The sequence below is a fragment of the Ambystoma mexicanum genome, chromosome 12 (genome assembly GCF_040938575.1).
Source record: "Ambystoma mexicanum isolate Mex_15411 chromosome 12, UKY_AmexF1_1, whole genome shotgun sequence".
NCBI classification, from domain to species: domain Eukaryota; kingdom Metazoa; phylum Chordata; class Amphibia; order Caudata; family Ambystomatidae; genus Ambystoma; species Ambystoma mexicanum.
The window spans coordinates 243,090,441-243,114,680 of NC_090936.1; the positions used below are offsets into that span (position 1 = coordinate 243,090,441).

Genomic DNA, 24,240 nt, shown 5'->3' on the forward strand with positions numbered 1-24,240 from the left:
TATATATTCGGTCGGTAAATTATTTCATAGCTAGGACAGTGCAACTGGGTTTTAAACGTCAAGGGGGGGTTGTAGGATACTGAGACAGTCCCCCAGTGCAGGGGTTGACAGGGAGTGCAGGTGGAGAGTGGAAGGGCCCAGGACCGAGATCGCAGACAGTGGACCAGTTGTAGCAGGGGAGAGGGAGAGAGAAAGCAGAAGCAAAGAGGAAGGTTTTGAGGTGCTTCCGTAAAAGGAGACGGTTCTCCCCAAGATAGTGCGCGGTACAAAACAATATGCCACATAGAACGAACAAGTCCAACTTAACCCGTCTTTAAAGCTACTGTATAGTAATTAAATTGCGGTATAAACTCATCTAAAGAGTTACTTACATTATATTTGCATTTTCCATTGTGTCTGTGCGTAGGGCAGTCCCGAAATACCACTCCTTCTATGCAGACGTTATTTCTTCTAATGAACGAACATGAAATGGCTTTCGTTTCTGAAATTATATTCATTATCGTTTCTTACGTGGTCCCGGCCTGTCAAGGTCAAATAACAATAGAACCTTATACTGAGTCGTGGGCCATTCTGGCACCCTAGAAAAAAATCAAAGCAGCTGACCTTCACTTTGAACGAGCACACATTCCTAGTTAGCTACATTCAGTGTAAGGCCGTCTCACAGGACTTGAAATTTACACTCCATCTTTGCATTTTGTCTGCGTGCTTTGCAGCCCCACAGAACCATAAATACGGAGACATTCTATATTTTTTGAAAAATGATTTATAATACTGTGTGGTTTAATTTAATGCGCAAATGAACAAGGGTGGAGAGACACATTGCATGTACACTGAGCAATCACTTTTATTTACACAATACATAGCTACACATATTCAATGGGCCTGCGACATGAGGAGACTCGAGAGAACAGACAATCAAATTACAATCATTTAAACCGTGATGTGTATTTCTCAATGAGTTCTTCTTTAGGTGGACATGGAACAGAGGCAATGTTGGGTGGCAATGCAGTTGTCCCCTGCACAGGTTCGTTCACAACTCCATTTATGTGCCTATCTAGGACGTCAACAATAAGTTTCTCAATAAACTCATATTGCATATCCTCAAACACTGGTTTGATCACCCATTGTTTACTTCTTTTAGTGAAGGCCTTATTGTAGCGAAGCGTCCCTAAAGTTCCGGTCGTCCTACTTTGTTGACGGCCAACATTATGGTTATGTGCCAAGACCGCTAAAAGAGTCCGATTTATCATGCCTTCCATGCCAAAATGCAATCGTTTTGGCCTGTACTTTAGGCACATATTGTGGAACACCTCCAAATCTCCTGTGTGGCAGAATTCCGTGAGTCCCCTCAAAGCTTTTGTTATAGTTTTATCAAATACAATCTTTTCAATGGCTTTGTGAGTGGGTGATGAAGGAATCAACCACTTCTTCTTCCGTGCCTCCTCTGTGGACAAATGGCCATGTCACAATTGTGGAAATGTTGGTTCGTGTTCCATCGGTGAACGTTCGTACAGTGTGGCATCACTGACCGCCATTTTTCCAGTAGAATTTCCAACGACCCTCCACATGTTTTTGAGCTCCACCAAAGATGGTTGCTGATTGACTTGGACCACTGTGAAATACCTTGCAATTCTTTTTTTTTACCTGCAGCCGACAATTTTTTATTGATTGATTTTGCAAGATGCCAAACGTCAAATTGGTGATTTATATTTTTGTACTGTTCTCTCATTGTCTTGGCAATTGAAACGTGTCTGTCCGTGGCTATCAGGTCGATCACCATTCCCCGCGATTGTAGTTCTTGCAATGATGCTACAAAGCCAACTTTCTCCATGGCCACTGAGGATGTACTTTGTGACACCTGCACGACCACCGAACTCACAATTTTCTTACTTTCCATGTCCTGAAAGTGGTAGGTGCAGTACTTGGCTGAAAATCCTGGGCTGTCGCACTGTCCATCACCGGCTAGCCCGAACCGTTTGCCCGCGAATGTACTATCAATAGACATTTTTTCCATTCTCCAAGCTTCGCTAATGGCTGGAAATAGATAATCGGTTTGGTATTTGTAGAACTGAGTTTTCGCAATGAAATGGATTCCCACAAACTGAAAGAAAGACTAATTTTTTAAAACTTGAACCACTAAAAAGTGCAGCCGCTGCACAAAGTAGATTGCCTGCTGGCAGTTGTCCCAGCATAGGTTGTGCAGACCATGAGAAAGGATGATATTTTGTACAGGTAGCATGTATTTTAAGGTTAGTGCCTCGAATTGCACGAGTCACATTAATGAATGGCTCCCCACATACTTCCCCACCAACCGAATGCCCACATTTCATCCGAATAATAATATCAATCAAACAACTATCGAATACAATGAATTTGGCCTCTTTCCTTATACTGTCACTCTGCATCCCAGCTGGTTCGGCCTGTAACGTTGAGGACATGTCACTCACATGAAAGGTAGAATCTCTGATATCGTCTTCCGCTATGTTCAGTGATATTGATGGCGTTTCATTGTCGTCCACTTCATTCTCTTCCATTGCAACATCTGTTCCTTCTCCGGAGATGGGTGAATAAAACAATTTCTTCAACTTTCTCGCGGTCTTAGTTTTTGCGGGTGTGGATTCTGTGAATTGATCTCCGACTGCATCCGAACTACCAGGAGGACATTCACTATCAATGGCTGGTGGTGGTATAGCTCCGTTGTCAATCACTTCATATTCTTCCCATTGGCACGATGCATCTCCAGTCTCAAGTCCCTGCCAAAAGGTTTGACAAGCAACATCTCTCGTTCGCTTCACTGTCTGTGTAGATCTAGTTCGTACACCCACTCGCAACTAGAGGACAGATTGGAAAAGGGATGTTCAGTTTAAACACAACTTACAGTATTGAACTATTAACAGTGAAAAACAACATAATATAGTGACCAGAACACTAACCTTCTTTTGCTTTCTTTTCTTTGAAACTTTCTTGCCTCGAACTTCAACATCAGGACGCTGTTGCTCCGACTCGTGTGTGCATGTCTCCACTTCCTCTTGCGCTGCAACGACTATATTTTCATGATAAGCACATCCATCACGCACTGACGCTCCATCGACTCCCTGAAACATAGAACTTTCATTAGTATGTATAATATCGAAAACACAAAATGTACTTGGGGACCAATACCCACGTACATCTCAATAGCAAAACACGAATGAACGCTTTGTGTAGAACATTCAAACGACAATTATTCACGCATTGTTGATCTAGTTAGATGGAACTGTCAAGATCCATACCTCGGGCTCCTCATAGACTTCCATTGATGATATTATTGAAGATGATGCTTCAGTGACTCCCTGAAACACAGTAATTGCATTAGTATGGTTTTCTATTTTGATAAAAAGAACAGAAACTTTGTGCAGGCGTGAACGGCTCATCTAAATAGACCTGCACAAATGATCAGTTGTCTAAAATAAATAATGGATATGTAAATATGATTCGATTTGCTCGATCGTTGGAAGTGTCACCACCCAGAGATCTGCATCAACTACTAGGGGTGATGTTCTTGTAGAAGAAGCTCCGTCATCTCCCTGAAACATAGTACTTGCGTTAATAAAGAAGGAAGTATAGCGGATGTAATCACGTCATATGATTTCGCTTGATTGAACTGTCAGTATCCATACCTCGAAATGCATAAGAACATCAAGGGACGATGTAACTGCGGTGCACACTTCTGCAAGCTGTTGCGCCGACCCGTAACTGCACGCTCCCCCTTCTTCTTGGACTAATGCTCCATCGACTCCCTGAAACATAGGACTTTCATTAGTAATGAATGGCTAAAAACGAAAGAAACATTGTGTGTAACAATCACGCTACAAGAATGCAAGATCTGATGATCTCCATCGATGGAACTGTCCTGAAACGTACCTCGAGCATCTGAGTGACATCAACGGTAGTCGTCAATACGTTGGACTCCTCATCATCTCCCTGAAAGACAGTACTTGAATTATTTTGGATAACAATAATTATAACTGAAAACAAAGACTAGAGGACGAGTACAAGGGTGTACCATTAGGTAAAATAATTACACGATAAATTAAAACTATTGATTTACATGCCTAAAACAAGTCAGTGGCAGAATAGCCAAGTAAGATTACCCGATAGGCGCTTGAAGTGGCTGATGACTGCAATAACGACACGGATGGAGAATCTTCCGCCTTCATATTGAGTGGATACATAAATGGGGAAATTATGGTTAGCTAATGCTACACACTACCGCAAGGCCGAGAGATAAATACGTAAACTTGACTCACCAGTGGAGGGATGTGGACGAATAGAGTGGGAATAGCGGTTGAGAGCAATTTTCGCCTCGCTCGCGGTGTGTTCTTTATTAGCAATGATGTGGAGTACATGTCAGAGGTAAAGTGCCTGCTGCAGATGCGGTATCGATCACCCCTCGTGTCCGCAAAGACTTCTAGGACTCTACTTTCAAGCTCAGAGGGTGGATATCCGCAATATCGGACCCATTCTCTTATCTGATCTATTGTCTTAGGGAAAACATGCATTATAGTACCTTCAGATTTATTATGGGTCTTCGAAGGGCAACCGCCAAATGGAACAGGCAGGCATTGTGGAAAGTTCTGAAAAGTAAAGATCAACAATTCTCTATGAATATCAATGTGTTAAAAAATTAAATGACACATAAAAGGTTCAATGCAAGGTATGTTTTGGTTCTTGGAACTATACACGTTATTCACATGCGGATAAGTATTTGAATAACTTTAAAAAAATAGAAAAATAATTTGACTAAACTCAGAACATGTGACTAGTTCCTTGCATGTACTGTCTTGAACGAAAAGAAATTGGACGCAAAATGAGTATGGTACATGGCCTTACCTTGACGAGCAAACAGTTAGATGCAGGGATCAGAGTAGTTTCTTGTCGTAGAACAGGGAGCAGTTCACAGGTTGCAAACTGACGAGTTTCCTCGAAGTGGTCACGGAAGTTCACAGAGACGAAGAGCAGATAACCAGCACCTTCACGGGTTGACTAGCAAAGCGCAAAGAAGTTCTCATTAGAAATATGAAGTGGGTTATAAAGAATTCGAAACAGGGGTGTGTTTGTGAATGAATGACGTGTATATGCCGTGGCATTATGCGGTTTGCAGGGGGCCGTCCAGCGTGAGGGGGGATGCTTGGCAGGAGACACAGGGTCTGGCGGTAGACATGGGAACAACAACCCATGCTCTATAGACCACTTTGAAGTGTACATGGTCTTTGGCACCTCTTGGCCTTTATCGCTCCCTGACAGCTCCACTTGGCAGCACAAGTACCCCGGTGCGAACTGCCTTTGATAGGGCGGGGGGTGGATTGGGGCGGTGGTCGTGCAGACAAGACTCGTTTGCCGCAGGGCCTCACCAAGGAGAGGCCATCTAACTGCATGTAAGAGGCAGGCTGCAGGATCTAGTACATGGAAGGCAGGGGGGTGAGTTTATAAATACCTCACCCTCCCAGGAGAATATATGGGTGCAGTTCACCCTGGAGACCCTGGATGCCTAGGCAGTTAGTCAGCAGCAGGCTGGCCTGTGGTGGCAAGGCGGCACGGGCCAGAGGGGGTCATCTCTGTACCCGGTGCCCAAAAGGATGATTTATTATGATCAACCATATTGATTATTTACCTATAACCATGTTTTGTATCAATAAAATCCAACGGCCTTCCTTTTATTGCCAACGCTTGAACAAAGTGGTGTGGTAAGTATTTTTGGGGTCGGAGGCAAGGCCGGGAGGCTTGATGCCAACCCGCAAAATAACATATGTATGTCTGCTGCATATGGGTTCAACGGTTATGTGGATTGAAGGTGGGCGGCCAGCGTGAGGGAGGATGCTGGCAGGAGACATGTGGTGTGACAAGACAAGGCACAGGAAGACTATTCAATGGAGACACACTAGATTCATTTAAAAAATCAAAACAACCATTGTTAAAATATATGTTGGGTTTTATTTTAGATCTTAATTTCAATTGAACATAAATAATAAACATTACACATTGTAAAGTTGCGGTTGCAGCACATCCAGGGAAAATCCGCGGTATTGTCCACTGTCGCTGGGGAAATGTTGTCTAATGGCAAGTACCGCACAGGCAGGTATTACTCTCCCAACGCGGTGTCCGAGCCTCCAGTGAAGCCACCAAGTGAAGCAACGATAGGCCACCAGCCTGTACCACCTGTGAAAATGAAAGATGCAAACTGTATTAAAATGACAACTTTCTTATCACTGTCGATTCAGGTAAAAAATGTCATTCTGCTTTGAAAAAAATTCTATCTAGAAAATGCACAACATGGAACCAATTTACATGCATTCGAATGATGAGACGACCATGAAATAGTAGTGGCATCACTGACATCACAACCAGAGTATACTTACTCGTTACTCGGATTACGCGGACGAACAGTGCCGCAAAGTTCATGCATAAGCACCATCATCATCCTCAACACGGTCCGTGAGAGGCAGGCTTCCCTGAACTCTGGCAGCTCGGTGATGCATTGCGGACTTGGCTCGCCTTCCGAAATGTAGGCCAAGCACCCGGAATTTTCACGGCAGCAGCAGTTCTCCTCCTCAGTTGGCATTAGCTCGCACCGATTGCACGTGCACCAGGTGGAGACGCCGTCCATGCGACATGGTCCAGGCTCTTCATCCGTTGACTGGTCCTCCCAACTGCCGTCCGAATCCCCATCGTTTTCGCGTGCTTGCCTTTCCAGTAGTTCTTCCTCGGTGTACTCGGGCTCGTACATATACGGCATTATTGTAGTCATTGTGTGGTAAAGAAAGTTAAATAATTTACAGAGATGGTACAGGTGTTCACAAGGCCTAGAAGCGGCGAAGGTAGCTGACCAGAGCACAGAAACGAGTCACAGAATACTCAAAGTAACACAGAGAGAGTAATGGAATCGAAAATCTGCTGCTGTGTGTTGTGAAACGGTGTGTTTATACTTATTGAGGAAAGAGGCGTCCTGCCATTTCCATGGCGACACGTCATTAGCTGAGGCGCAGCGATTGTTGACACGAAACGTGCTTTGGCGTTGGGAAATGGGCGGTACGCGTCTGCTGATGTCAGGCTCAGGGGCGGGGGATTTGATTTAGTGCCGCAAAAGCAGGTGAGCCAGGGCGATGGGGGGAAATGATAGGATTATCAGAAAATGGCGGCTGATTTCGAGTGCGTTAATGGACGAAAAGTCGGGTAAGGTCCATAGGAAAGTTTTCTACGATCTACCGAGTTATGCTTAAAAACACATGGCCGAACCGTAGGGACAATAAAAAAAAAGTCCCGGAACTATCCTTTAAGAACAGAAAATCTTCAAGTGGTGCTCAATAGAATACAAATGCTTCAATGGCAAATCAGAGGTAGAGCCACTTACACAGGACATGGCACAAGCCGGCATTAGTCACCCAATCCCTTCATCTGTGACATACTGTAAAGAAGAGAAGGTATGCATCTCTGAAAAGAACACTATATTCCAAAGCTTAGTCAATATAACAGACTTGACAAAGGAGGTTAGATTCACAGAAGCTGAGTTGCCAGATGGGTAAATATTGCTATCAGCCAAATATGAAGATGGGTATTTTTGTGGACACAACACGGGGCAAAGTTACATTGGGAGTACATTAATACAATCCCAACAGCTAGGAATCCTGAGCTATTGTATGCAATTATCTCAAGGTTTCTAAACCGACTAGTCAGAGAAAACATTTCTGCTTGTGTGACCTCTCTAAACCACAGTTAACGTGCCAACAATACAGCATTCATTAAGGACTATTTAGACATTTATATAGCACCCTGAACCCGAAGGCATCTGGGCGCTTTCTTACAGCAAGTAAAGGTTACAAAGGATGTATAATACAGAAACAGGAAAGGTAAGAGATCGACAGTCAGCAGGGCAATGGCGACAAGAAAATATACTGATTAGCATGCAGAGTTTTCAGGTCCTATGGGGGTGCGGGGCTGGTTACTTTTTAGTTTCCTAAATGACCAGAATGAGTTGTCAAACCCATCACATAAAAGACTGTCAGCTTTTACATAAAGGATGATAGGATAATAGAAACAGTCTAGAGCAAAGACCTAAATATAAAAGGCTTCAGCCCAAAACCGTATTATGAGAAAAGGAAGGAAATGAGCTGTGACATTTAAACAGCCAGTTAGTTCAAATTCATAAACGGAGGACTGACCAGCAAGCTTAAGTATGTGATGAATGCATTATTTGTAACAAAATAGGTCAAGCAAAACGTACTAAACATAAAACTGGTCAGATGGTTCTCTATCAGCTGGAAAACTAGCACATGAAAGGCGCAATCCTGATATTCCATCAAAGGATAAAGTAAATGGTTCATATTGTGTTTACAGACTCTTTTGCATAAGCCACTATGAAGAGTAAGTAAAATAACATTATAAGAATAGGAGGAATTGAAGCATCTGCTTTAAAAATCAAAAGTTCCCTTTACAAATTGTGACAGAATGTATACAAAGCCAATAAAGAATATTGGACTATTTGGAGTTTGTGAAACACAATCTTATTTATCCATGCCAACTAAAACCTAGTGTGAATTAATTTATAATTTATCAAAAACAAAAAAAGTAAGAATACTAATATTTAGAGATCTTACCAAGTTCTTCCCCAGTATTATAATCATACTTATAAAGCTTGAAGTCATCACCACCTGCAACAACACATTCCTTTTCTGGGTGAAGTGATGCTGAACTGACAGAAGCAGGAGCGTCAAATGACTTTATGAGCTCAAATCTGAAAACAAAATAGAAATATGAATACCACAGAGAATTAGCCCAATTAATCTTCGATACTGAGCAATCTGCAAATATTTCAAAAAGAAACAGTTTCACTTTCGGCCACGAGTGCGTGACCTAAAAAGGGGAGTCTGTGGGTGGCTGAGGCTATTGGGCCATTAATGCTCCAACATCTTGATCCCTTACAGAGCAACAAGGACGCCAATCAGAATTAGGAACCGTGGTCATGATCAAAGACTAGGGAACAGATCTTTAGGTACAATAAAAAAATTGACAAAACATGCAAAAGATAAATAATGACAAGCAAGGGAGTAACAATATTGGCCTCATGAGTATTAGCAACAGTAGTCACCTGGTGGTGATAGTATGATTTTCCTAGAGTCCAAGGTTTAAGGCTTAGGAAAATCAATCCACAACTGGGCTACAGAGCATTTCCGTATATGCATGACTCTCCCAGTGTTAAACTAGGCAGAGGAGTCAACGCTATACCCAAGAGGTAGACAGGAGACGGGGGGGTGAAGCATATGCTAAAATACATTAACCCAATAAGGTAAAGTCCACAGAGTATCTTAAATGCTCCATGGTAGGAATAGTTCTCATTTCTGTGCTAATTCCCTTCTACCTTAAGAGACCCCCACAGCTTTTGCTGGACATTTATCCTGTAGTGAGCGAGACCTTTTTATCACTCCGATTTGGACTCAGTTTCTTTCGGTTTTGAAGTCTGAAACTACAAAGGCGGCATCTTTTTGTATTGCGACACAAAGAACCTTCTGTGCAGTGTTACAGAGAAGTCCTTTGGATTTCTGTTAAGGTTTAAATACCTTCTCTTGGATAAACTACCGCTTGTAAGAGTAGTAAAGAGAAATTGACTTTACTTACCTTTTTCTCTTTGTAGACCCAGCACACACCATCTTATGTGGAGTGCTGGGGGGTTACTTAGTATCTCCTTGGGCTACCTTCTGATGTAAACATTTTTAGGTTCCCATCACTACATTTAATGGCTGGTGGCAGTGGTTTAATTTTTCTACCATTGCGTTTTTTCCACAGGCTATACCCTCAGCTGTAGTATTGCACCCATGGGTGCACGTTTTGTCAAAACGGCCCTGGTCTTCTATTTTCGCCATTTCTTGTTTGTGAGGTCCTTCTTGGGTTTTACTCTGCGCGCCAAACAAGATTTGGTCCCCTTGTTCTTTTTTTTCTTTGGCAGGATTCTCAGGTGAAGCCCGCCTCTGGCTCCAGCATGTCTGGCAGGGCAGGAAGGGAGTGAGGTTCCCAAAACTCCATGTGCTTAGTCTCCTTGGTTATAAGAATGCACCCAGAGGCGATTGGCTGGCTGTCCTTGGAGGACAGCCACCCTGCCGTGTGAGTGAAAGCTAGGCTGCGAATGAATGAGAGAAAGACATAAAAGGTGAGGTCTTTTGCAAGGAAGGCAGAGTCGACCACTGGATGAAGGAACCGAAGAAGAAACTGGAAGAGAAGCTTGCTGCACCCTCCTGGACAGTTGGTTTGCCATGTGAAGCCATGCTGCAGTGCTGAAACTCCAACTTTCATGGCCGCGGACAAAAGCACATGCACATCCTGGTCCTGATTGCAATCCCATTCATTTTGTGGGGCGATATCAAAACAAAAAGTACAAACAGTATTTTGTTCTTTCATAACAGCATGAATAAGTCTAGATCTAAAATATATGTTAACCCGATCAGTTATAAAATGGTCAGAAAAGAATCAGCTCAATGTCGCTGGAGTTCAAGGATCTAAGCAATGGAATCGCATTTAAGAGCCTTAAAATATTAGTACGATTGTTATCACGAATAACTCTAGTAACATTTCAAAATGTTACTCTATCTTCGAACCATTCCTATTAATTACGAAACTCAGGGGATCTCAATATCAGAGTCCCCCAGGGCAAGCTGGACAGTAAGCAGTTTCATTCAGCGGCTAGTCACACCCCTTTGCCCCCTTTAAGACTCATCTTATTCATTTGGAATGTAGGATCAGCGCTCAACCTCCCCCACCCCCTCCCACCCTCTTGTGTTAGTATGAGTAAACAGACTTCGTTCATAGCTGGAATGATTACTGTTTGGGAGTGACTCCGCGGGCCTTATTCTTTCCATAGGCACCGCTCCCTCCATACAAAGAGAAAGGGATTTTACACAAGAAGGTTGGCATACCTAAGGTTACCGTGTGAACTAGATCCTAAGTTCCTATCAGCCTTTCCTGCAGTGTGGTACGGAGTCCAGGCTTGTCAGCCAGACCCAATTGGATCAGATAGACCATCTGCCCACTATCAGCAGGCCATGGCCCCTTACTCATTACACCTTCAAACCCTCCTATCCCCCAAAGTGTTGAGTATCCCAGTCTTCACATGCTAACATTTTTTTTATATAACTTCTAGTGCGTCTGTGTTTCCTTGAACAAAGTGTATGCTCAAAGAAATGTGTGCCTCACTACAGCCCTTCTCCCTCCTTAAACTAAGCCTGGCTGCTCAGCCAATGCTACCAAACCTTCGGTTAATACAGGCCTAAACTAAGAGGGTTAACCCTATCACCCAAGGTGGGCTTTTCCATGTTCCGTCACAGACAGTAACTTATGTAAAACTCCTCACATGTTAAGCTCCAGAGGCCTGAATTGCCTGAATTACATCAAACTTGTCTCCCTGTCTTGCGGTGGCCGACTCCTCTCTGGTGCAACTTAACAAGCAAACCAATAATCATTCTTCTCTGGGCATTTCCTCGTTAAGACGCAAACATCAGAAGCAAAATGCTGAGCCAGAGGACAGCCGACCAGACATGCACCACGCTCTAAGAGCAGATGTCTGTCTGTACTTGTCAACCGGGAAAAGAATACCCAGATTCCAAACAAGAGCCCAACACCACCTATGTTCTCCAGTCACAATTGAGTTTAAACATTATCTTCCCCCAAGTAAGCACAGCTCTCTCACTCCAGTAGATGGCAACCCGTCATAGCTACCTAGCTGCAAACTACTGTGCAGAACTACAATCCAAGAGCATAATAGCGCCTCTGTCAAATACGACTGGGCCTTTTCTTGTTAAACCGTTTCAAGTTTTACCTATCTAGGAATTACCACGCAGAGCCTAATAGCACTTATGTTTCAAACATTAGAATTATGCCATATCATGTCACCAGTCGGGTACACCTGGTGGTATCTGATCAAGTCAGGTCTTCTTGGCCTACATAGGAATAATGCCATGAACGCCATTACCAGAGGTGCTATAGCAACTATGCTTGGTTGGACTTGCTCTTACCTCCTGAGAATATCCACTAGGCCCTCCAACCAGCCAGCTCTCTAGCACTCCTGCTCTCAGAAGGGACAGCGTTGATGCGATATAATTCCACAACTCAAACCATATCGGGAATACCCATCCACCCGCTATAAACAATGACCAGTAAAATGGGCCCTCTGGCACTTCAAGCTTCAGAAACAAGGACCATGTAACCAGGTAATCACAACATACTCCGCACTAGTCAGAATTTCTTTCGGAGATCCATTACCCCAAACCACTAGGACACATACGGTCAGCTCAGCGGGCTCTGGAAAGTAAGCAGGACTAGGTGTCTATCATTAAGCACGTACACTCATTCGCACCAATATGCTCTTTCTTTCCTTTACACCAACAAGTAGAATGCAGCTATACCCCTCAACCAATTCGGCTTAGCTGCCCATATCTACCCATCTCCATGAACACCTCCACAGTCTTTAGAATGCAGTTATACTCCATGGGAAAACAAATCAAATAGCCTAGCTGCACACAATCTCTTACACTGGCTCCACTCCCGCCAGAATGCAGACGTGGAGGACAACTACCTTGCTGCACACATTCCACAGATCTCACAGCCACCCCATTGTGCCTAGCATTAGAGTACAGCTACTAACCACGCAAACCGCACTGGCTGCACACATACCAAGTGCACCCAAGCACTATTTACCACCCTACACTTTCCACAGACCTGGACTATGGTCCCCAAGGGCGTTCAACCCATAGCGCTTTAATATCAACCCAATGGTACATAAGGCGATATCCAAATGCACAACAAGAATGTGGAAACCCTGCATCAAGGACTACTGCAGACAGCATTCTGTTCACACATCAGTTCCTCTGGACCCAACCTATTAATTGCTGGGTCAAGAAGAAGTGCTCTTCCAAAGAGTCTCGTGGTCCCATCTGCACCAGCGTGTCTACACTGGAGCTTTATGTGGTTGCTGAACAACATGCACAGAAACCGTCACAAAACCGCCAATTGCATCCTGCACAACTGCTTTTTCAGTCCTAGGCTATGGACTCCATCGTCAAGAAACTCATAAGGGCTTCTTTCGAAACAGAACTCTTGGGTCACTTTGCACAAAGGTGAAACTTTCTGACCAAAAACTGCCCCTACTCGCACTACTCGTCTCCATCTCTACTTTAACCTGCCAACCTATACAGAAAAGCCTTACATATCTGATCGTACCTTTTCCTTTCTAACTGAAACTCCCAATTTACTCTAAAGAACACTTATTTTGGTATCTTCCTTTTTACTTGCTTTTCTCTCTGCCTTTTTTTTTATATACAAGGATATGGTTATCAAAAATAGCGGGGACGATCTCTCATTTGGATATTAATGAAAAGTGGGTACATTACCTGAACCGCCCCAATACACTGCCTGCATTAAACCTGGACTACTCTGTCCGGAGTACCAGTGGGTTCGGGGGGGGGGGTTGTTAGGGGGAATTCTCATAAATGTGCTAATCCCCTTCGTCTTAGAGAACCCCGCAGCAACTTTGCTGGATTTTGAGGACTTGATTTTTTTCCCTGGAAAGAGGGTGAGCCCCCCCCCCCCACTCATGTATTTTTATGTGTGTTTTACATTTGTGTTCTTTGACTTCGGAGTTTTAAGATAACCCCATAGGCATCTTTTCAGGTGTGTTACACAACACCCTCAGTGCAGTAACAAAGTTGTCTTTTTGGGACTTCCCAAAGGTTTAAATATCTTCTCTTGGATAAACTACTGTTTCCCAGAGAATGTAAAGGGAAATTGACTTTACTCGTCTTTTCCAACCTCACAGAGCCAGCACACACCATGTTACAATGGAGTGCTGGAGGGGTTACATAGTATCCCCTGTCTAAACACTCCTGTAGCAGTCAATTGCTACCCTTTCCTATTGGAATGTATGGTGGCAGTGGTTTTACAATGAGCTACCATGAGTTTCCCCGACTGCGAACACCGGTAGCTAAAAATCACAGGAGCCATGTTTTTCACGATGGCGCCTTAAACCCCTTTGTTTAAACGGGTCCCGATCCTTTTTTGACATTTATTTTTGGAAAGGTCCTTCTAGCGTTTGTCTCTGCGCGCCAAACCAGGTTTGGTCCCCTTGTTTGTGTGCCTTTGGCAGGCTTCAGGACTGAAGTCTACCCTTGGCGCCCGAATGTCTGGGGTGGGCAGGAAGTGAGGGAGGTGCGCGAAACTCCCTGTGCTTACTCTCCTAGGAGACCCAAATGCACTCTGCCGTGATTGGCTGGCTGACTGTCCGGCAAAGACAGACACCCTGCTGGGCGAGTGACAACTAGGCTGGAATGAAAGGGAGAAAACTGTTTAAAAAGGTGAGTCTCTGGAACTGGAAGGCAGAGTCAACCACTGGAAAGAAATAATCAAAGACGAGCTTGAAGTGGACGGCAGCTGCAACTCCTGGACCGCAGGTTTGCCCGGTGAAGCCCTGCTGCAGGTCCGGATTGCCAAACTCCATTCGACAGAGAAGCTCCTTCAAGGACGGCTTCTTCCTTTGAGTTGTTGGTGGGACCAATCAACTCACAAGACACCTGGGTACCATTCTCAAGGCTGGTTAGGATTAACCAGGGAGAGGAACCCCAGTTTGTATTCTTGAAGCAACCGCTACTGAAGCGACTCAATTTTCTTTGCTTTCTTAAACAATCCTGTGCAGTGTGCGGGAGTCCCCCATATTCCCACCCCCCCCATGACTGAGGCTCAGGAACAGCGAGACCTGCCAGGAACCACGACTTCAGCAGCATTTGTTTCTTCATACAAAAGGTACTATGCCAACCCGACAGAGAATGCCACTCTCGCAGAGAAAGTTTGTGAAACGTTCCCAACTTGAAGGCCTAATCAGCTTGTGACCCCACAAATGATTCTTTTTCGCCTAAACTACTTCTGAGAACTTTTGCAAAGACTTCACTGTTTGATACCAGAACTGCTCTTTCCTATCCAGAACAATAGCCCATTGACTTTGTCCTGGCCCATTGACTAGAACTGAACTATTCCGGTGAACTAACCGATTTGCACTGCCTAGAAAGTACATATACCACAATGGTAGAGGCCCTGTATACTAATATTCCACAAGATCAGGCTATTCAGAGTTTGCGAGTTATGCTAGACCGACGAACCATTGCCGCTCATTATCCCTAACCGATTTTTTGATTATATGTGCCGAACTGGTTTTGTCCAACAGTTTGTTCAAGTTTAAAGATCCTTTCTTCTTACAAACTACAAGGGACGGAGATGGGCTGTACTTTTGCCCTTAATCTGGCAATCATCTTCATGTCCCTGTTTGAAGAAAACTTGTGTTTAATGACGCAAACCCTTACATCCAAAACATCAAGTTATACCAATGGTACATTGATGATATTCTTGTACTTTGGGAAGGTGACTGTCATATTGCAACACTTTGTGGGGTGGCTCAATCAGGTTAATGTCAATATAAAATGCACCTTTGAACATTCCACCTCTCGAATTGCGTTCCTTGATTTATCAATCTACAATGAAGAAGGGTTTCTGCAGACTGAGCTCTACAGAAAACAGACAAAGAAATACCACCTTGCAGTTCGAAAGCCAACACCCCAAAAGCCTTCTACGTAACCTCCCATATGGGATGTTTCTGCGGTTCCGTCGCAATTGTTCTAGCATCACGCAATTTAATACTCATGCGGATGTGCTACAAGCCAGGCTTGTACATCGAGGGTAGCCCTTGAAACTGATTAAACACTCAAGAAAAAAAGAAGAAAAGTGCGTTACACCAATCGGGATGCCTTTAGGGCCAAACCTAAAATTGTCAAGAAAGAACAGCTAGTTTGCATGTACGTTTTTGCCAACATAGTGAGACAAATCTATCATTCTGAAGAACTGGAGGATTCTTAACTCCACTGATCTCAACCTACAGAAACCATTATTTGCTTTCAAAAAAAGCAAAAACTTGGGGCAGAAACTTACTCGTGCCACCAGACTACCTCTACGTACCAATCAGGTTAGAGATACCAACTTCAGCCAAGTCAAAGGCCATTAACCATGCACTTCATGTGTAGCCTGCAAATTTTCTAAAAAATTACATACTTTTCCTACAATGGCAGGACTTGGGAATTATGTACATTTACTACTTGCAGAAGAATGTAGTGTACGTTGTCCATGTCAATTGTTTTACGTAGGAAAACCTCTATGGAAGTCCATCTGTGAATCAATGAGCACCGCTCCAAAATTAGAACGTGTACACTCTCTGCACCATTAGTTATTCACTGTGTTGAAATGTGACATGACCCAGATTTATTAGCATGGTTTTGTATACAAAAACAATCTTTGCTAATGGGCCAGTGCAAATGGCTAATAAATTGTCCTACAATGAACAAATGTGGATTTTCAATCTAAAAACACTCCACAAAGGCCTTAATATGCTGGAATTGTGGGACTTCAATGCCAATTAGTTGGTTGAGCCATTCTGTTTCAAAATTGTTCAAATTTCATTTTTTGCGATTTGGCCCTGTATGGCTATTTTTTGGCACTATAGCATGCCTTTATATTTATTTAAGTCTACCTGTGTGCCTTAGCAATTCTCTTTCCTGTAGTTTTCTATTAATTATCATCTTTGTATTTTTGCATTTTTTGCACAAGTTCCATCTGCAATATTGGCTAGGGCCACAGAGAGTACAGGACAGACATTGGTTATTTTCTAGCGCTCACATTTGCACTCTGTAAGACCATTCATTTTTTCACCATTTCATGTCTGCTCTAAACAGAGGCGGCCCTTTAATAGCTTACTTCCTCGCCTTTGATGTCTTGCGGTCACGTGAGCGCAACTGACGTCTCCAACGCACTTCTGTGCTTGGAGCCATTCGGGCATTCATTCAGCTGTCATAAGCCCATTCAGCACGTCCTGCTGTTGAAGCCACAATCCATTTGCATGCAACTTTAAGTGCATAGGTGGCGTTCGAGGAACACCTTGTCATAGCACGGAGATCTATTCATCTCATTCCTCCGAGAGGCTGCACGTATTTAGACACGGCGAGAGCCTCATGCTTGGGTGGCTGTCTCGGGTATAGCCCTTGTCGGCTTCCCAGCATTGCATCTGGTAAAAAGATTTTTACTTCTTGCAGCTGGGGCCCCGTGCCCCTCGAACTTAATTACACGCTAAGCAGGCTCTTGTTTCCAGTGCTCAGCCACATTGTACAGGCTCAGCTCTTGCTCTAATTCAGTGGACCTTGTTGCCTTCTTTCATGGCTTTACTATGCATGAGCCCCTGTGCATGTTTGCTCTACCTGTTGGCCCTCGTTTTGCATTTCCTGCGAGGGGCCAGGATGCATATTTGTCATGTTTCCTCCTTGATTGGAGTCTTGTTTTCATTGTATTTTACATCAGTAAGTGCAGCACTAATTGGCGCTTCCGGGGCTGTTTTCTGTTTTTTTCTGATTTGCAGCCCACTGTTTGTCACCTCGCCAGATTCTGCTTTGTCTACCTCCATCAAGCAAATGATGCTTTGGACATTTTTGGGTCAAATAGATTCCCACAAAGAGGCCCCGTTTATTCTACTCTCATCTAATTGTGGCGGGTTCCCTACAGGTTAAGTCTCTAACTTTATGGTTTGGCTCATTTAGATTCTGTTACTGTTCAGGATACAGCTTGAAGCCCTGGTGGGGGTGGGGGGATTCGCTGCCCCACTATTTTATGTGTCGAACACAGCAGTCGGTTGCATACCAGGTTAGTATGCCAACATTCTCCTTTTGGTTTTGGCACTGGTCTTTTTCATACTGCTGCAGGTTCTCTCTGGTTCCGTCGGTTCACCACCACTCAGCACGTCTCTAGTTTGGGTGTCACCAACCCTTTGCTGTGGGGTTCAACTCTGTCGTTTAGGGGTGCCAGTATACTAACTCCCACTGTGGTATATTCGGCCCACCAATTTTTGTTGTAAAATCTAGGCTTTCTAGAAGCCTCATTTTCAGTTTGCAGGCAACTTGCATTTGAAAAGGTTATGTATTATTATATAGCCATGTTCGTGTGTGTTTTACAGTATGGTTACATCTTCCTCCTGATGAAGATGTCGTTTTAACCAACACCCCACGTCGAAACCGGTTGAGAAAAACCTTAAAGGGATGCGATCCTCGTATTTCCTCTTTGTGATCCACCTTTACAATAGATTGTGTTCTAATAAATTCTATTGTGTGCTTTATGAATACAAAAATAATTAATGTATCTGTGGGAGTAGTAATGAATTTTCTCTCATGTTTTTAGTATTGTCTTTTGGTCTTTTAGTAATTTGGATGAATGCCACTGATTGTTGAGTCGTGTTTGAACGTTGCACCATGAATGGAAAGTGTGATGATTTTGTAGCCTATTTTAGGCACACTATGCTGTTGTCCTGCTGTGTTTAGAATTTATAATAGTGTTTAATAATTTGTGATTAATGTACTATTTTTTCAATTTTTGTATCATTTCAAATACATTTTTATACATTATAAATACTCTGGACAATTTCTGGTTTTGATAGAAAATACATATAATCTATTCAACTTACCTTTATCCTTTTTGCTCACTGCTAAGTAATTGAACTGACATTTTGCTCCTAATTCAAGGGAGCTCAAACTGCCTCAAAAGCGTGCAGTTTCTTATTGAAGTGTATTTGTTTATAATATTGAGTAGCCTTCTTCTAGTGAAATGTTTTATACACGATTGTATAAATAAGAGTTTTACCAAGAAACCTTTAGTACAAGTGTCTACTTGAACCAATGTGCTTGAAAGTCCTTTGTGCAACTACTTGTACTGCTCACATTCACTCTTGAGATAAGCCTGGCTGCTCAGCTCGCTACCAACAAACTGTGTGGTATAGACTTATACCAAAGGTTGGTCTCGCTTACACCTGTAGTTCTAATTGTGTATGGTGGTCCCAGAGGGTACTGCATGCAATTCTGCCTAACGGGGCTGGAGGTGGGGGGGGGGGGGGAGGGGGGGGGGGGGATTTACCCATTTATTCCTTTAAGCCCATTACTCGTGTAACATTGTTACCCTAACTGACTAGCATGGCTGGAGGTGGTTTCTCATTTACTATCTAGTGACATGCATCAGCTGCAGTGCTGCACCAAAGGGTGACCATTTTCACAAAATGGCCTATTTTCTCCCCCCCCCATTTCTTGTTAGTTTCTTCTGGGCTTTTAGTCTGTTTGCATCAGGTTTGAGTCCTTTGTGTGAATTGCCTTTGGTGGGCTTCACCCAGTTTTCGAATCAGCAGGGAAGACCCGTAAAGGACGACTTCCTCCCTTAGACAGGTGGGACCAACTAGCCTCAAGACAAATTATTTTGGCGCAACCCCCAACTTGCTGTGACTTTCCAAAGCTGAAGAAGCCAAATACCCAGGTTATCTCGACCATCTGACTGCATTGTCCTCTGAAGTCCGGAATCCAGCCATATCTTGGTTGGCATCCAAAGGATCCTACAGAAGCAAGAAATCTGCATCCAGAGTCCAGGAGCGAGGGATCAAGGACATTTTAACCAGAGCTTGTAGTTCTTTGGCGCTGAGAAAAAGGCACCAAAACCACAAAGCCGCTGAATCGACGGAAATCCATTGCTGCCAAGTCCCCGGTTAGGGAGAATTCTCATTTTTGGCTAATTTCCCTCACCTAGGTGAGTCCCTCAGCAGCTTTGCTGGATTTCTGGGGTTTATTTTTTTCCACCTGGTAATAGTGTGAGCCTTTTTCCCCACTCTTACCTGTGTTTTGCCATGTGTATTTGTACGATTTGTGTGATCTTGGGCTCAGGAGCACACCACTCCATGAGCCCCACTTTTTGTGTGTGTTACACAGCACCTTCAGTGCAGTGACACAGGGTTTTAGTCCCACAGATACATGTAAATTGGCCATTAACTTTATATAGTCACTTTAAAACTACAGACCCAGTACACCCCATCTTACATGGAGTATTGAAAAGGGTTAATTCCTACCCCTTTTTTTCTGTGCCTTTGAGCTTTGTTTTGCCCTCAACATTTAGACTTGGCTGGTGGCACTGGTTTCGAACCCAACCTTTCTACAGCGATTATACTATATAAACGTGGTACTGTTCCAGGCTATTGTATTAGCCTCGAACATAAACCCGCTTGCCCAAATACTTTTATTTCGGCTCCGGTCGGGTTTAGTCGCCATTTCTTTTTTTGTTAAAGTCCTTTTATGTTTTACTTTGCGCGGCAAACCAGGTTTGCCTTCTTTGTTCACCGTCTTTTGGCGGGCTTCTGCGAAGAAGCCCGCCTTTTGGCGCCTGGTTGTCTAGGCGGGCTGAATGCGAGGGAGGTGTGTAGTCACCCCCTGCACAGGGTCTCCTTGGAGGCCCAAGTCACACTTTGTATTGATTGGCTGAGGTGGTTCTCCGGGCTGGACAACCCCGCTGCTGAGTGATTGACAGCCAGGCTGTGTGAATGGGCGATTTTTCGCATAAAAGGCAGGACTCTTGGGCTGGAAGTCAGTCGCCACTGGAACCGCAAGGATGAGAAGCGGAGAAGACGACTGCTGCTGCACCCCAGAGTCCCGGTGAAGCCCTGCTGCAGTCCTGAGCCATCTACCCTTCAACGACCAGAGAAGATCCAGTCTGGAGTCTTCTTCCCTTGAGCCTGGTGGGGTAAACCAGCTCATCTTCCACAGCCAGAGGATCCTCTTCATGGTCGAAATCGCTGCACACTGCTGTAGTGGTCCGGGTAGCCATCTGAAGAGGCTCTCCCGTTTTAAGGGAGTGCACCTTTTATTCACCGTCGCTGCTGGCCTCATCCCTGGTTAGTGCAGATCCCTCCAGACGTCCCCCTCGTCTCCACAACTGAAGCTACAGGAACCGTGAGTCTGCAGGAAAATACCAGGAACAACTGCCGTGGCACCAGCATTCAACGAATAAGGTACTGTGTCCGACTTTGAGGAATTGGGGGTGAACCCTTCTTCCTCACCAAAGGCTAGTCCTTCTCTTCCTTCCCTCTTATAACTTTTGCCTCCTCTTCTGACAATATCCAAGTACTCCTGGCAACCTTGAATCATGAACTGTTCTAACTGTGATCTTCGGCAACAGGAACCCTGTTCCACTTGACACTGGCGCAGGCCTATTGACTTTTATCTTCGTGTTAGAAAGTGCCGCCCGATTCTCTCTGCCTTGACAAAAGTATAGCCTACGATTTTTATCCCCAACTCTCGTGTGTTAATTCATGTGCCAAGTGTGACTACGAATTTCTTCCCGCGGGTGCGTGTATCTTTAGTAAGACCAAACTGTCATTACTGTCAAAAAGTGATCGCATATGTACTCCTGGTAACGTCTTTGTTTCATAACACCGGTCTGTCAAATCCTAAGGTACTTAACTTGAATTGTTCTGCACAAGAGGAATTGGTTGTGTGTAGTGTATTTCAAGTGTAGTTTTATTTTACTAGAAATGAAGTGTTTTGTAAATAGATGGCTTAAAAAATTACTTATATTTAACCAGAAACCTTGAGTCAGTGTTTGCTTGAGTCACAGTAATTTTAGTCTTTCCTGTAATCTCTACTACTGGTCATTTGCTCTTGAGAAGTCCGGCTGCTCAGTGACTGCTACCACTCTCTGTGTAGTGCAGGCTTGTACCAAAGGTGAACATGTATTACCACTTGTAGTCTTAACTCTGTGCAGTGGTACCTAAGGGCACTGCATAGGATTCTGCCCAGCATCCCCCTCTTGAGTGCTGCCACAGGAGCCCACCAGACGTCCTCCCTTTCGACACCACAACCAAGGACCAGGAACAAGGGTCTACTGCATTGCATCATGAAGGCAACCAGCTGGAACACTTTCTAGGTACTGTGGCGCTTGTGGTATTTTATCCTTTTGACGTTTGGGGTGCTTCCTATGTTGCGGAGTACGATTTAACCCTACACTAAGTTGACCTCAATTTATCTGCTTTTACAGCTTTCCAAAGGGGACTCCTCTTGAGTGGCTGTCATTTCTATTTTGAACACCGACCATTGAACAATTTTCTAAGAAGAGCATCAGAATTTTGACTGTCCATTGACCTGGTCTGTCCTGGATGCCTAAAGTCCTCCTTCTGAACATATTGGCCTTGGCAGTGCTTGTTCCCTTATAGGTTTTTAATTCTCAACACTAATGCTGGGATAATTACTGCATCCCTTCGGGAGAATCTCACTGACTGTTCCTATAATCTGTCAGTCTGATCTGACCCTAACCTTTCCTTCAACAACAAAATATTGCAAAGGTGATACTATACGGACCTCAAATGACGTCACCGCCAGGTGCTGGAAATATGAATTACTCATATTGTTGACTTCTTGAACTGAATCCTACTTTAGGATACATTTTACAGCTAATTACTGCTTTTTAAAGAAGGATTTAAATATCTTTGTGTAAGATACATTAATGGATTGTATCATAACTTTAAGCGTGCAAGTGTTAATTTGGATACTTGGGATTACGAATTTCATTGGACAGCTCACATTACCCTTCTTAAGATGAGCCTGGCTGCTCAGTCAGACTACCAACTTGAGTAGTACAGGCCTATATTAAAAAGGTGGGTTACCCATTACCAAGAGAGAAGTCTTGTATTGTCCCACGCCAGTTGTACTGCACTAATTCTTAACGAACACCAGAGTTGAGAAGTACCCAAGGACCCTGATCAAAGGGCCTTAAGCCAAACATCCTTAACACCTAACTTTTCCAGAGTGTAAGCCTTACTGCTTCAACCAATGAGAGTATAGTTAGACCTATGTAAACCTTGGCTGGTCCACTAAAGTTAGAACTGTAGAGTAGATTGTGAACCCTTTTAACTAAAGAAAAATGACCTTATGGCTTATACACGCTCTCGAATATTACAATTAAGACATTTGCCAGATCATCTGTACGCCCTGCTTTTCTGCACTTACACATAGTGACACACTAGTTTTCCTTTGAAGCCCCCTCTGTAAGTTACACATCTCATTCTTCTATAATCTGTTCCCGCTTCACCCTCCTAGTCCCAATCAGTTTGATTCCTCAAGGTCTACAGACCACATGTGTGGGCATAATACACCACAATGTCGACAAGTCTCAGTGCTGTAGGACCACTGCGATGGTGGCTGGCAGAGTGTAAAAACAGGCACAACATTTGCCAGCTCGATTAGATTGCATAGTGTTAGGCAGAGTGTGTATGCAGTACCCTTTGGGACTACTACACACAACTAAGACTACAGGTGTAAGCAAAACCAACCTTTGGTATAAGTCTATACCACAGTTTTGTGGTAGCGCTGCTGAGCAGTCAGGCTTATCTCATGAAGGAATGTGAGCTGTAAGGATGTTACACGGAGGTCTATAATTACAAGTATTCAGACACTTGTACTCGTGGTTTCTTGGTAAAATAATTAAACACAGTCAGTTAGAAAACATTCACTAGAAGTAGGCAATCACACAAAAATATACTTTAGTACTTCACAATATCAGATTCTGAGGCAATTAAACTACTTTGAAGGAGGAGCAAAATGGTATTCAGAACATTTGAAGTAGGAGCAAAAAGGCACAAGTTAATAAAACAGATATTACAGTTACTCTTAAACAATGCAAATAATTTGAGTTCACCAGAGGAGCTGATTCAAATGCAATTGGTAAGGCCAAAGTGAATGGGCTGAAATCTCGCATCGGATCAAGAAGTTCTGGAAGTTAAACGGAAAAGTCTTTGCCAAAGTTCTTAGAAGTAGTTTGTAAAAGAAAGATTCATATGCCGGGTCACAAGCCGACTAGGCTTGCAACTTGCCAAAGTTTCAAGCACTTTCACGGTGAGAGGCAAGTTCTCTCGGTCGGGTTTTCACAGTACCTTACAATGAAGAAAACGATGCAGCTGAAGACGTTGGTTCCGGCAGTTACTGCAGATCTCGCTGTTCCTGAGCCTCAGTCGTGGGGACAAGAGGGCGGAAATCGGGGGACTCCTGCACTGCACGGGGTCTGGTCCAAAAAGCAGGCATAAGTAAATTTTCGATTCCGGTAGCTGTAGTCAAGCACACAAACTGGTGTCCCTCTCCCTGGCTATTCGGTTTTCCTGTAGCACTCTGAGGAAAATACAACCAGCTACGAGAATGGTGTCCAGGTGGCTTACGAGCCGATTGGTCCCACCAACTCAAAAAGGGAGAAGTCGTCCTTGAAGGGCTTCTCTTTGTTGATGAACTTGGCGATTCGGACCTGCAGTAGGGCCTCACCGGGAAAACCAACAGTCCAGGAGTTGCA

The 24,240-nt window shown here is 43.8% G+C and overlaps 1 protein-coding gene across 1 annotated transcript in view; it reads right to left on the reverse strand.

The window, feature by feature from the left end:
* Positions 1-24,240, reverse strand: part of STRAP (serine/threonine kinase receptor associated protein) — a 177,370-nt gene that overhangs the window by 76,019 nt on the left and 77,111 nt on the right. Inside the window, exon 7 of the mRNA XM_069628378.1 lies at positions 8,634-8,770. Within this exon, the coding sequence (XP_069484479.1) occupies positions 8,634-8,770 (137 nt within the window). The remainder of the gene's footprint in view (positions 1-8,633; positions 8,771-24,240) is intronic.